At 41.4% G+C, this 12,761-nt stretch overlaps 1 protein-coding gene across 1 annotated transcript; it reads right to left on the reverse strand.

Annotated features, from left to right (window-relative positions):
• Positions 1-4,479: 4,479 nt before the first annotated feature.
• On the reverse strand, positions 4,480-12,750 carry LOC148421169 (uncharacterized protein C4orf54). The gene is made up of 2 exons (XM_088420017.1): positions 8,875-12,750; positions 4,480-5,006 (listed from the first exon to the last, which is right to left on the reverse strand). Exon 1 carries the CDS (start codon positions 12,748-12,750, stop codon positions 8,899-8,901), a length of 3,852 nt encoding a protein of 1,283 aa, XP_088276143.1. The 3' UTR covers positions 4,480-5,006; positions 8,875-8,898.
• Between the last annotated feature and the right edge of the window lie 11 nt (positions 12,751-12,761).

The following is a 12,761-nucleotide window of genomic DNA, read 5'->3' on the forward strand; positions in this document are numbered from 1 at the left end:
TAATTGATTACATTAGTACTTAATTCATTTAGTATCAGCCATTTTAGACTCCTTCAGCCCAACACATATATAATATATAAATAAATTCCTGGGATTGCATGTCTGTACTGTAAAATGTTTGGGATTGAATGAGGTAATAAATGTGTTTACGAGGAAGAAGAAACTCACCCTTTCACATTTTGAAAAAGACACTTTAACTGGATGCGCACAGAATACACCAGTATGCATATAGAATATACCAGTTATTATTGTGTGTTTTTATCATAGTAGTTTAGAGATCTGGAGTAGAAAAAAAATCTACAAACTGTTAAAAAAGTATGATTATGCCATTAGGACCTTATGGCTCCTATGGTTTAAAAAGAATTGGATGGAAAAAAACATACACTGGCAACTCCACATTTGTTGGCATACTGTATATTTAGTATTGGGGAAAACAATCACCACTACACTGAAGTTGTTTCCTAGTTTACCCACATAGTGTACTGGCATATCCACACTTGAGTGGCAGGCCCTGTTTGTGACACACACAAGTTGATCCAGATGAGGAAATACTTTTTTGCGTGTGTGCGTTCGAACAGGGCTTGACATCAGAGCTCCAGTTGGCATCCAAAACCAACAACTGGGCCTTGATGCAGATTCTTTCAAAAGCACGAAGAGCAGCTGGGGGCAAAGCGGTGTCTGCCAGTCTCGTTGCGGCCATGGCGACCAAGTAAACACGGTCGCAAACGCTCAGGTTAAACTTAAGCCTCAACCGGGTGATGTTTCAGTGTCACCACTAAGCTAAATTTGCATGCTGGCAAGACAGCACATGCATGTGCTCTTCTGCTACTGCCGTAAATCTGGATGATTTACCGCTCACTCTGAATTAATTTTTTTGTGAATCCTCTCGGACATTCAGTCAGTCGCGTAATGGACCAAGGACGTGCACAAAGATTTTTATTGGTACTGTATATCTATGGGTAATTTTTTTAAGGTAGTAAATAGTATAAGGACGTGCTATTTACTACACATTTCCCTAATTTTTGCTGTGCATTTTCTAAGTGTGCAAAACTAGAATATAGCCAAAATGTATTTAATTTTCAACAAGTGTTTAACAAAAATAACGTACGGAACAAAAGTTTGGACACCTATTTATTCAATGAATGGCCACTTGGCTGTCCAAATTGATCCACATATCGATAGAATTGACGCAAAATTAGCTATCACGATTGTATTATTACCAATGAGTTACAGTAGTATCGATCCTTTACATTTTTTCATCTTAAACTTTACTGTCCTGCACACGATCCCTTTTTAATGTTTTCTTACTATTTTGGAGCACAGTTTATTGATTTTTTTTTGCTACATATTTTTTAATTCAGATTTATCTGGGTGTAGTCCTGCCTTTATTAAAAAAAAAAAAAACTGTGTCTGCCTTCCCTTCTTCCTTTATTTTTTTTTTTTTTTTTTTTGTCGAACTTTGATATTATTATGTTATGGTTGAGAACTCAACAAGAAAGTTTTACTTGGATAAAATAACAAATTGTTAATAGGACAAATGATTTTGGGTACCGTAACATTTTATGAAACTCAAACTACTTTGTATCAGTATTGGTATTGGCGATACAGGCTGCAGTTTTTGTTTGGTATGGATCGATACCAAATATTAAGTATCACGCAGCTTTACTGGCCACTCGTTTTTTTGCTGATTGATTCTTGCCACAATGAACTTTATCGGTTGTATTCTAAATGCTTGGCTTCTGCACAACACCAACTCCATTGATGAAACAAAAAATTCCACTTATTAATCCCGATAAGGCACACCGGCGGTGACGTAAAAACCATTTCAGGTGAGAATATAAAACATGTTCTCATTTTTCTCTGCTTTTTTTGTTAAGCACATCACTCCACATGTGTTTATTCATAATTTTGTGCTCTTCAGTGAGAATCTAACATGTAAAGTAATGAAAATAAAGAAATCAGGAATGAGAAGGTGTTTTCAAATGTTTGGCCTATACTGTTTGTATTTTTAAACTTTTTTTAAAACAATTTTCATAATGTGTTTATTTTTGTGAAACTCGCCATGACTTACTTACTGGCACGCGCCCAATTTGCCAACCCATCTATCATAATACAAGTATATTTGGTAAACTGTCGGTGTTTTATTGCTGCCAAATGGTGTTGTGTGGGCAAAGTTTAAATTTGGACATACACGTAAGAGCCCATTCAAACAGTGCAACACCTTCAAAAGCTTGCATTTTGAATTTATTCCAGAGGTATGTAGGCTTGTCAGTCTACATTACTCTCAATTCTATTCAAAGTCAAGCATGGCCATATAGCATACTTCTCCTTTCAAAATGTCTCTCTGATGTCATCCTGACCTTGTGTCATTTTTTTTCTGCACATGCCACACAGCTCACACTATGCAACTGAACAGCATAGCGTTATGATGTCATTACAATCCAGCAGATCCTATTTGCACTTATTTCTCACCTTCAAGACTTCCACAACCCTCTTTGTTTGCAAGCAAGCATCCATATAGAATTTATCTTTGCTTTTACTTGATATTCATTCTTGTATCGACTGCTTTGTTTCACCTTGAACAATATTTTATTCGTGTTTCACATTTACAGTCAAAAAATGTAACCTGCAATTTCTATGAATACAGTCATTCATCACTGTCAATTTTAAACAGAGATAATCAAAGAACATTAAGCACATTAATATTCATTAATACAAATTATACAACAGACTAATAATGCACATGTAGGTATGATGGCCTTTATGTTCATATCATAAATACAACAGGTTCAATGGCAAATTATTCTCATCACGGTCTAAATGAAATACATATTGTTGATGTTTTACAATAAATAATAAAATAAATAGTTGAGCCTCATTTGCATCACTTGGCAAAACAAAGCGTTAGGGATATGTGATCATTTTTCTTGCACCTATATCTTTAAAAACCTTTCTATCTCATTTTGATGTAGTTTCAAACACAGTTTATTTGCGCCAACTCTACTGAGAAAACCAGATTGATTGCCATTCACATCACATTTTGTGCAACGTTGCATTTTCAAATGCTTCCGGTCAAGTTGCAGTGAAGCGCAAGCTAACCACTCGATCAAACATCCTTCCAAATGATTACACTCATAAAAACTCCAATATATGATCATTTCAAATAAAGTTCTTACTTATCTTACACAAATAAGGCAAATGGACTGACCAGCAGATCCAAATACCTTGAATGCAATGGGTTGGAAACCTGAAAAAAATAATAGTCTGTTTGATTCATCCATGTGATACGGGGTAGTGTTTATTATCTGTAATGGCTCATGGCATTTTCAAAATGTATTATGAGAGGAAACTGAATAAAATAATCTTGGATGTGGTCAGTGAACACAACTGTTTAGAAACATTTGAGGAGAGTTGAGGATCGTTTGGACAAGTTGAATGAGAACAGCTCACGCTAAAAGGCTTTTTCTCTCACAAGAATTTGTAGGATTTTTTAAAAATAATTCTAAAGATATGATTGCGCTGTTTGGCGACATGGTGTGTACCATTCTAAACATTTCCTGGGAAAACTAAGGAGAGAAATGTCTCAGTAATTTAGAAAGACAATGGAAAAGAAATATATTAAGAATCACTGCAAATTGTTCTTTAACAGTTGTGTGCCAGCATTTTTTGTCGATAGGTGCACGTGCCTTGTGATTGGCTTGCAACTAGGGGCGTCCCTATTTGATATTGATTGCAACTAGGGGTGTTCCGATTTGATATTGATATTAGTCCAATATAAAAATGTAAAAAAAAAACTGTCATGGACCATAGCAGTCCAAATTAATAAACCATTTTTCATACTCCATTCTAATAGTTGGAATATCAATCAAAACAAAGAATAAACCTGCCTTTGTTACATGTAATTCTGTATGTGCATTAAAGTCTTTTTCACAGTCATTTCTATACAATATAAGAAGGTATCCTGACTTATATTGCACTGTTCTGTTCTGGCTATTTTTTATTTTTTGAGGTGAATGTTTCATCCTAAAAAGAAAAATGAAAAAAAAAAAAGAATGTAATAGTCCTGTTGATATCGGCAATATCATATCAAAAGTGAAAAAGTTGTATCGGGACACCCCCATCTCGCAACCGTTAAAGGGAATATTCTGCCTTTTGCCCAAAGTCATCAGAGTTGGGCTCCAGCTCAATGATACTCACTTGATGACTAATCAAGTAAACTGCATCATCACACTGTACTTTCCTCCAAAACTCTCATGAGAACGCCGGCACGTGGCTTCGCTTCGCTCCTCTTTACAGTGAAGTAACACGACTCCACTTTGTATGCTTGCAGAATGCTGATATACCCCCTGCACGTGTAGCACACATACTCAAACATACATGCATATAGCAGTACAGCAGATACAGTGACTCCAACCTCATTATGCTCAAAAGTGTAAAAATAAAATAAACACAAATAAGTTATCCCCTAAAAATCAAAGAGGAGTCCCTGCTCCACTTTGACACACTTGGTGTGCTTTGTTCTCATTTTGTCGTTTAAGGTGCAAGCTTTATTGCTTATAAATACACAGCTGACTCATCTTAGATTTGTGCTACAGTAGTGTGGTGGTGAGCAGTATGGCAGTTATGACAGGGAGGACGCATGTACTTCAAGTAGAACATGAGCTTCCAACATGCAAACAATTGCCACCTGTATATTTGTGTTGAACAACACCACTAATTTGGGACACAAAGCCAAGAAAAAAAAATACAACTTAAATCCACTTTTTTCCAGACATGTGGTCCCTGTCCTGAACGGTGAGTAAAATTTACGGTTTCTTTACTTCTGGCGACCAAGTGACATTTTCCAGGCTAGGTAAAGCAACTCACATTGTGATTCAGTGTTTTTACCTTGCAAAAAGTGCTGCCATGCAAAGAGACTAAGCTTGTAATGATTTTATGTAGAGGATGTCTTGAAGAACAGAATGCTGGCTGGGGTTGAAAAAAGGCAGATTTCTCCATGCAGATACCTGCAAATGAGAAGGTAAGAAATGTTCATAAATAACAGTTCATTTTTCTTTTCAAAGTAAGCGCAAACCAAGCGACCTATTGCAAAATTTTATATAGTGACTCCTTTGCAAGATGCTGTGTTCCTTTATTGTCCTAAGAAACACATTGTCGTGCAATTATTCTGTAAATGAACCAGAAATCAAACAAATGATGCTACACAAGCTATCTTCTGCAGTTGCTGAACAAAATACGCTTAACTAAGCCACTAAAAAGTTGAATAAAACATATGGGGGTGGCTCAGAATTCTGATATAAGTTTTATCATCCAAAAATGAGTTGCACTGGTTAGGTGGTACTTGCCAGAAAAAATATTTCACTGAAAAAGAGACTGCTTTTCATGAGGAGAATACTGATGTGAAGGCATTAAGATCCACAATACAAGCATCAAGTGACAGTTGCTGCAAAGAAATCTTGACAAAACATCTCAAGTTGTGAAATGATTAATTCTATGTCCATGAGATCTACAATAAAAAATTGTATCCAAGTATTATAGATTTGAATTATTTAATCCTTTATGGCCTGAAAGCGTCAAACTCCAGTCCTCAAGGGCCTGTGTCCTTGACTTTTTCCTGCGCAAGTTTCTCTTTGCGACAAAACAGATTCAAATGATCAAGATCATTATGAAGCTTCTGTAGAGCTCGCTGATCACTTGAATTGGCTGTGTTGCAAAGAGAAACTTATAATACATGCGGGACACAGGCCCTCGAGGACTGGATGAGGAGGATGATGAGGATCTTTTCCAAGCTCCTGCAGATCTTGCTGATGAGCTAATCATTTGAGTCAGGCGTGTTGGGGAGAGAAACCTGGAATGCATTCAAGAGACAAGGCCCTCGGAAATTTGAGTTTGACATCTGTGCCTTAAATGGTTAAAATGATGACAAATCTCCGGCTAATTCGCTAATAACGGAGGTACGGATACATTCCCTTGCTATGTGCCAAGTGTCATATTTGAATGTGTAGTATATATCAATCTGCTGTAGGGATTCATAACACAGCTTAGGTGGTTTATGTAAGAGTCAAGGGAGTACACTGATCGTCACCTCCGCCCGCCCGTTTTGGACTGAGCAGAGGGGGGAGGGGGCTATAAAAAGTTGACCCCATCCCAGCCAGGCAGACTCGCTTCCACGCGGAGCAAGTGGCAGCATCTGATCTCTGCAGCAGCTGTCCTCTCCCTGCATCAGCACAACAAATACTTTACATTGACCTGACCTTTTCCTCCTGCATCACTATCACACACATACTCTCTCACTCACTGCCACACGCCATCAGCTACACATGTGCTGTTTGACTTCACACGACTAAAGTGTGCACTGAGCCACCGGCTGCCACGCAACTAAAAAGATTCTCACAAGCTCACACAGTTGTATTCTTACTTTGACACCTTAGTTGACAATAGACTGGAAGGGTTTGCAATTGTGAATGAGCCACTCCTTCAGTTTTGTTAGGATCCTATTTGTGGACAATATACCGCAATACCAGATTTGTATTTTAGATCGAAATGTATTACAACAGTCAATTTTACGCCAAGAAATAGTCTGGAAAATGTAGAATGCTCCAAAATGACAACAAAAACAAAAGTCCGCATACTGTACTTTTATAGGTTTGGTGCACAATACATGGAGTGCAAAAAATGTAAAGATTTTCAGTTAACATGCAGATGGCACAAATTTCTTGCATGCATTTTCTTTTAACATATGAGTCTGTAAAATGCCTACTGCCCATGACAGCTGGGGTAGACACCAGCAACCCCACAACCCCTTTAATGAAAAAAAAAAAACACGCCTCACCTATCATGCTCTCAGTTTTTTTTTAATAGTTTGTCTGTGTTCATTTAAAAATTCCATAAAAAACAGCATGAAACATTAAAAAAAACAAGAACATCAAACAATCATATTGCAAACATATCTATTGTTAAATCTAATATTGAATCTGATATCATTGAAAAGATTGAATGTGTTGAAAATGAAAAAAGGAAAAAACTATTAATCTATTTTTACTCAAACACTTTTATGATCAGGACCAGGGCTTATATTGTGCATGTTTTGTTTGTTTTAAAAATACTGTCATTGTTCCAATATAAAAATGCAATAGAATTAAGGATTATGAGTTGACGCACCAAATACCCTTATGTAGTCATCTCAATTATTCCACTTGGAAACTTTTGGGTTAAAAATAACTAATAATTTGTGTTTATGTCTTGAAAAAAAAACTTTTTTTTAAATGACAAAATAAGAGCATTTTTGTTAGTTGTGTTTTTTGTCTTGTTTTGTTTTTTACAATCTTTATATCTACAGCTAGACCAGAATATGACAATCCAAGTGTTTTTTTTTTTTTGCCTATTTTTTCGAATGCTCCAATATCAAGCATGTAAACAAAGTTGCCTCTCACTATTGGAATAGTCCGGCGGTGCTCAAAGGATGCGCCTGAAAATTCCATCAAAGCCCAGTGACAGTTTGGAAGGCTCATATTATCTGTCATGAAGCTACTGCATGTCTATTAACACTGACATGCCACGGCTGGGCTAAAGACTCAGTATATATGAACATCAGCGCATGTCACTATCTCAAAGTGCTGAACCGCATGATTGAAACTAATGCAGACATGCCAATCGAATGTCATGCTTTATAAATTCTTTGACAGCATCATTTTTCTTTTCAGGTTAAGAACAAATCAATTGGAACATGAAGCAACTTATTACTAAATTGTGTTGTTATTGTGACTCTTTTGAAAAAAGTTGTATAGGTTTTACTTGGATAAACATTGTCATGTGTGATGTAATTTTCTCAAAAACAAGCCCGAAATAGAAAGGAAAATTTTAACCTTACACAATCTATATTCTGGGGGTTATTCATAAAATACTATTGCAAATGTACTTCCAAAGTTCAATAACTCAGCCACAGGTGGCACAGCACTCTGTGTTAAGTCTTTTACTCCGCTGATTTTTTTTTTTTTTTTTTTTCCACGCAGGAGACAAACCTCTGACTTAGGATACTGTGAATGAAAATTATTAGCATTCACACAAAACTAGACAGATATTAAATGTCATTCTACCCAGGTTAAAAAAAAATTTAGCTTTTTGCGAACTCAGGTGACAAGATGTCCTGTTTGGTCCAGGACAATCCCAATTTGGAGCCTTGTGTCCCGAGTCTCAACAGATTTTACCTGCCCCATTGTTTCATCCTGATTTTACATAGGTGGCATCCCAACAGCCTGCAGTTTGTTTGTCTAGTCCAGTTGTTTGTGCAATGAGTATGTAAATCACACAGTGATTATTACAATTTTATACAATAAACCAGTTAAGAAGAATTTAAACTCTTTACGTTCACATTCACATCATACAGGATCCTATTTCTGCTTCAGATGAATCATGGGAAATGAATTTCAAGTTAGACAATAGCGAGTTCAGCTTTTTGGTGGCACATTCCTAAATTAGGACAGCTAGGTATGTTGGGTCAATTGATTTTCAGTTTTATGAGCAAGGTTTTGCTCTAAAGAAGAAAAAAAATGTTGGTATTCAATTATCGATTGCCATGTGAAGAAGCAAAAGCAAGTGAGTAGTGTACACGCTCATGCAGTTTGCTGGAGATGCACTCAATGACCACTTGCACAGTATAAGACATCTCAAATGTCAAGAGAAATACTAAAGAGCAATGACTAGTTTTTGAGCACATTGTAAGTGGAAAAATGTTACGATTCATTTGACGAACCACAATCACAACAGCAGCAGGTCAACTCAAATTTCATGGGGCAGGGGATAAAACATTTGCCTACAAAAAACAAACAACAGACGTTATTCTGTCAGGGTCCTGTGAATGTTTGGGCAACTTACATGTGCAGTGAGGCCTCCTCTTGGTCATCTGTGCTCCACCACAAAGCTCATCGTTGTTCCATCGAAGGAAGGAGGGGCGATGATTCTTGGACCTTGTTGCGTTGTAATGCTGATAACCGGCTTCCTGTCCGAGCTCACTGCACCTCCTATGAGCGGTGCTGGCTTCAGGTGCGACACCGGGGCCTCAGCCGTGGCACTGAAATAGGGGCTCTCTGCTGATGGAGCGTTGACTTCCTGCTTGCCGCTCACGGTGTTTTTCAACATCTCTATGTCTTCGGCGTGACCGGGCAGCGTGGCCTGAGCTTGCAGAGTGGGCGAGGGGACGAATCCTGGGTAAATCATGTATGTGGGTGTGAATGCTCCCGGGCTGAGGGCCAGGTGCGGCAATGGGAGGGACACGGGGGTCACGGGGGCAATCAGCGGTACCGGTGAATGTGGTACGTCCACGTACTGGCCTGTCTCTGGGTCAAACAGGCGCTTTGTGGCGGTCTGGATGGGCGTGTCCACTAGGTAATAATGTCCCGTGGTGGGGTCAAGGAGCATTTTGCGCTGCTTTTGAAGGCCCGCCTCTGCACTCGAAGGTGGAGGTGACAGAGTGGCAAAAGGGGGTGAGAAACACAACACTTGCTGGGTTTGCAGAGCCGCTGCTGGCTGGTGGTGGATAGATGACGCCGGGTGCTCTTTCATGATTAGTCTTTTCTGCTCAGGTGTATTAACGTCAACTTGTTGGCTGAAGCTCGGCTTCATCTCTGTGGAGGCCATCTCCATGTTGGCCCCTTTGATCTCATCGGTGTACGCCAAGCCCGGTATGGTTAAATAGTTCTCTGAGTCGCTTTGCGTGATGCTGGGATTTGTTGGACTGATTTGGACCTTTCTCATATCTGTCTGGCCTTGTCTACCCGGTTCAATTTTCACCGAGAAAGGTGCAACTGGAGTCTTGGAGCCCTTTAGCGCTGGACTAGCAACCGAGCTAATGCTAACATGCGCCTTGCTGCTTTTGCCGAGATGGACGATGCTTTTATTGCTGAAAGTTTTGCGATGCGCTGACTCGTCAGAGACGACGTCCACCGCGCCATCTTGGCTTCTTTCCGGGGCCGATGTTGTTTCTTCTTCCGCTCCTTGCTCCTCACGGGCGATGAGCGACAGTACGTGGCTGCCCGTGATTTGCTGCTGAGGCTGAGCTTTGCGTTTCCATTCGTTACGGTCAAAAACGTAAAGCTGTTCCATTTGTTTGACAGCGGCTTTGAGTTTCTCCAGCGCAGCTTGTTTCGGAATTCGAGGCTCAATTCCTTTGTCGGCCACCTCGCCTGCGAATTTCTCCTGCCTTTGTTTCAACAGTTTCTCAGCTTCCGACTGCTCAGGATTTGGTTGCTTTGTTAAGAGCGGCACTTTGCTAGAGGCACACAACGGCAGGATGTCTGTTTCTGTCTCTTTTGATGAGTTGTTTGTTTTTACAGAGTGGCATTTAATTACAATGGGAGAAGGCGACACTTGTTTTACAGGCTCCTTTACGGCCTTCTCTTCAACTTTCTCGGCAGGTTCAACCATACCTTTACTGTCACTATTGTCCAAAGAAACAAAGCGATATGAGCTTTTCACCAACTTACGCACATCTCGAACGCGGTAGATTGGCGTTTGAAACTTGCACTTGGTGTCTCTAACATCTCGAACTGTAAAATTTGGGATCTTATCCGAAGCCGAAAAAATATGGCATTTGGCGTCACCTCCTCCCCGAAATGTGTTGATAGAACTTATTTTAGGGGTTAACAGATTGGCAATATTCAAGGTCCCTCCTTTGTTTTCCTTCACACTTCTCAGACATATTTTAATTTCAGGTGTTTTTTCGCCTTTGTCGTCTTCTTTAGAAGTCGTGTTTGCCGGCTGGAGCACCGTCTCACATTCTGCACGTTCCTTCTCTTTGGAGAAACGCTGGCAGCTCGGCATGAAAAGAAGTTTGGTGAGCATGTTGCTCCTGTCCGATTCCTCCTTTGCGGAAGCCAAGAGGTCACTCCCCTTCATGGCTTCATTGTCCTTCCAGGAATCAAAGGCGCTGCTTTGACTGTGACTGAGCAGTGTTTTTGGCTCCTTTTTTCCCGAGTCCTCGACGACATCGATGCTTCTCTGCTCTTCTGCGGGCTCGCAAGAACTAGGCCTGCTGCCCTCCAAAGGTTGGTCATCTCCAGAATTAGTGTAACCCGAGCCTGATTCAGAGCTTTGCCTATGAAAGCCCCTCCTGTCCTTCCACCCATCCAGAAAGCAAGGGGATAGCACAGGATGTGTGTCTGAGATCTCGCCTCTCTCCATCATGCGCTCCTGCTCGAACTGCATCTTTTTGGAGATGACGTTTTTAAGCAGGCTGGATGCAAAGATGGCCCTTTTGTGTGTGTCGCCTGTGCTGTCCGTGTGGTGATACTGCATTTCGCAGCCCGACTGGGCCAACACCGCTCCACGCATCTCTCCGGACCTGCTCTTGGTGCTTTTGGTCGCTGCTTGTGCATCCAAATTGCACTGGACATTCACCATGACCCCTCGCCGATCTTTTATCTCAGCATCTTTGCATAGAGATGCTTCCTGATGAAAAGTTAGCCTCTTTTTAGCCTGTGGTGAGTTTTGATTCTCCGCTGTCTCATTCACTTCCAATGTAGCGCTGGAGGTCTTGTGGGCAATTACGCTGTGCTCTGCCCCCCGCGGGATGTGTCCATAATTCCAATCCACGTAAGCAGACCACTTGTTAAGGCCGTATTCCGACATGGGCGACTCGCTTGAAGTGCTTAAATTAATCGTATCAAAGTACGGGCACGCCAAGCTTCGGAATGACCTGGCGGTTAAATTACGCACCTCTTTGTCGGCGTCATCCAGCTCGCTGATGGAGCTGGAGGCGCCACTGGAATATTCATTAATGTCCTTCCGTCTTAGTTTGGTTGCAAGGTGCTGACGGCCGGGAGCGGGGATGAAATACTTGGCTCTGTTATCTCCCAAAGGTCCAGCTCTCACGAAAGAGAAGTGGCTCATGTCTCCAAAGCGCTTGGCGCCCTCATCAGTATTGGCGACGGGCTCTTCTCTGGACGTTTTGATGGACAGGTGGATTTTGTCCCTGACGACACGGTTTTTGCACACGCTTTCATCCGAACTGGCGCATTTCTCCGAGTCGCAAAGATCGCTGTCGTCCTGCTCCGTGCTCACACCGAGTTTGGCAACCTGGCTCCTGCCCTCTAAGATCAGAGTCCCAGTTCGGGTGTCATCGCTTTCAAATGAAGCGTAATCCACGAAGGAGTACACCAAGTTGTCGTCCTCGAAGTCCCAGCTGGCACCGCGGCCGAGGTCGTAATCGACGTCGTGGTCAAGTTCTGTCAGCTGGATTTCATGCGTGGTGATATAGTGAGACTCATCTTTTAGCGTGTCCGTGCCACTGTGGTCGGACAGAACCGCGCTGGCACCGTCGTCCGACTCGGTTCGGCTGCTCAGGTACATGTCCGTGTACTGGAGCTCGTCCCCCTCGCTGCAGTCGCTCGGGTCCGCTTCCACCTGAAGCCGTGTTTCATCCCCAGACTCCTCCTCATAGGAAAGTTTGGCTTGAGCATTCAAAGTGGGTCCACTCGGGTCAACGCCGCCACCCATGTCCGCAGAGTCGGTAGAGTCCGGTCCACGCAGCCCCTGCCTCGATCCGTCACTTTTGACAGACAGCTGGCTCCCCTCGCCGGTGAACGTTACTTTGACAGTCTTGGCGGATTCCGGTCTCATGTCCAAATCCACATAGTTGGACCCACCTTTTGTCTCAAAATGTCCAACGGCGTCCTTAGCCTTGTCCTCTGTGAGCAGCTTCTTGTGAGGTCCGACGACATCACGGTAAGTGAGAGTGTCCTCCGCTACTTCCATGAGGTCTGCGA

This window comes from Hippichthys cyanospilos, chromosome 7 (assembly GCF_059441005.1).
Source record: "Hippichthys cyanospilos isolate Australia breed blue-spotted pipefish chromosome 7, RoL_Hcya_1.0, whole genome shotgun sequence".
In the NCBI taxonomy this organism is placed as follows: Eukaryota; Metazoa; Chordata; class Actinopteri; order Syngnathiformes; family Syngnathidae; genus Hippichthys; species Hippichthys cyanospilos.

What these genes read in the sequence shown, in the direction of transcription:
- LOC148421169 (XM_088420017.1), bottom strand. Translation starts at nt 12,750, where the DNA reads ATGGAAGTAGCGGAGGACACTCTCACTTACCGTGATGTCGTCGGACCT.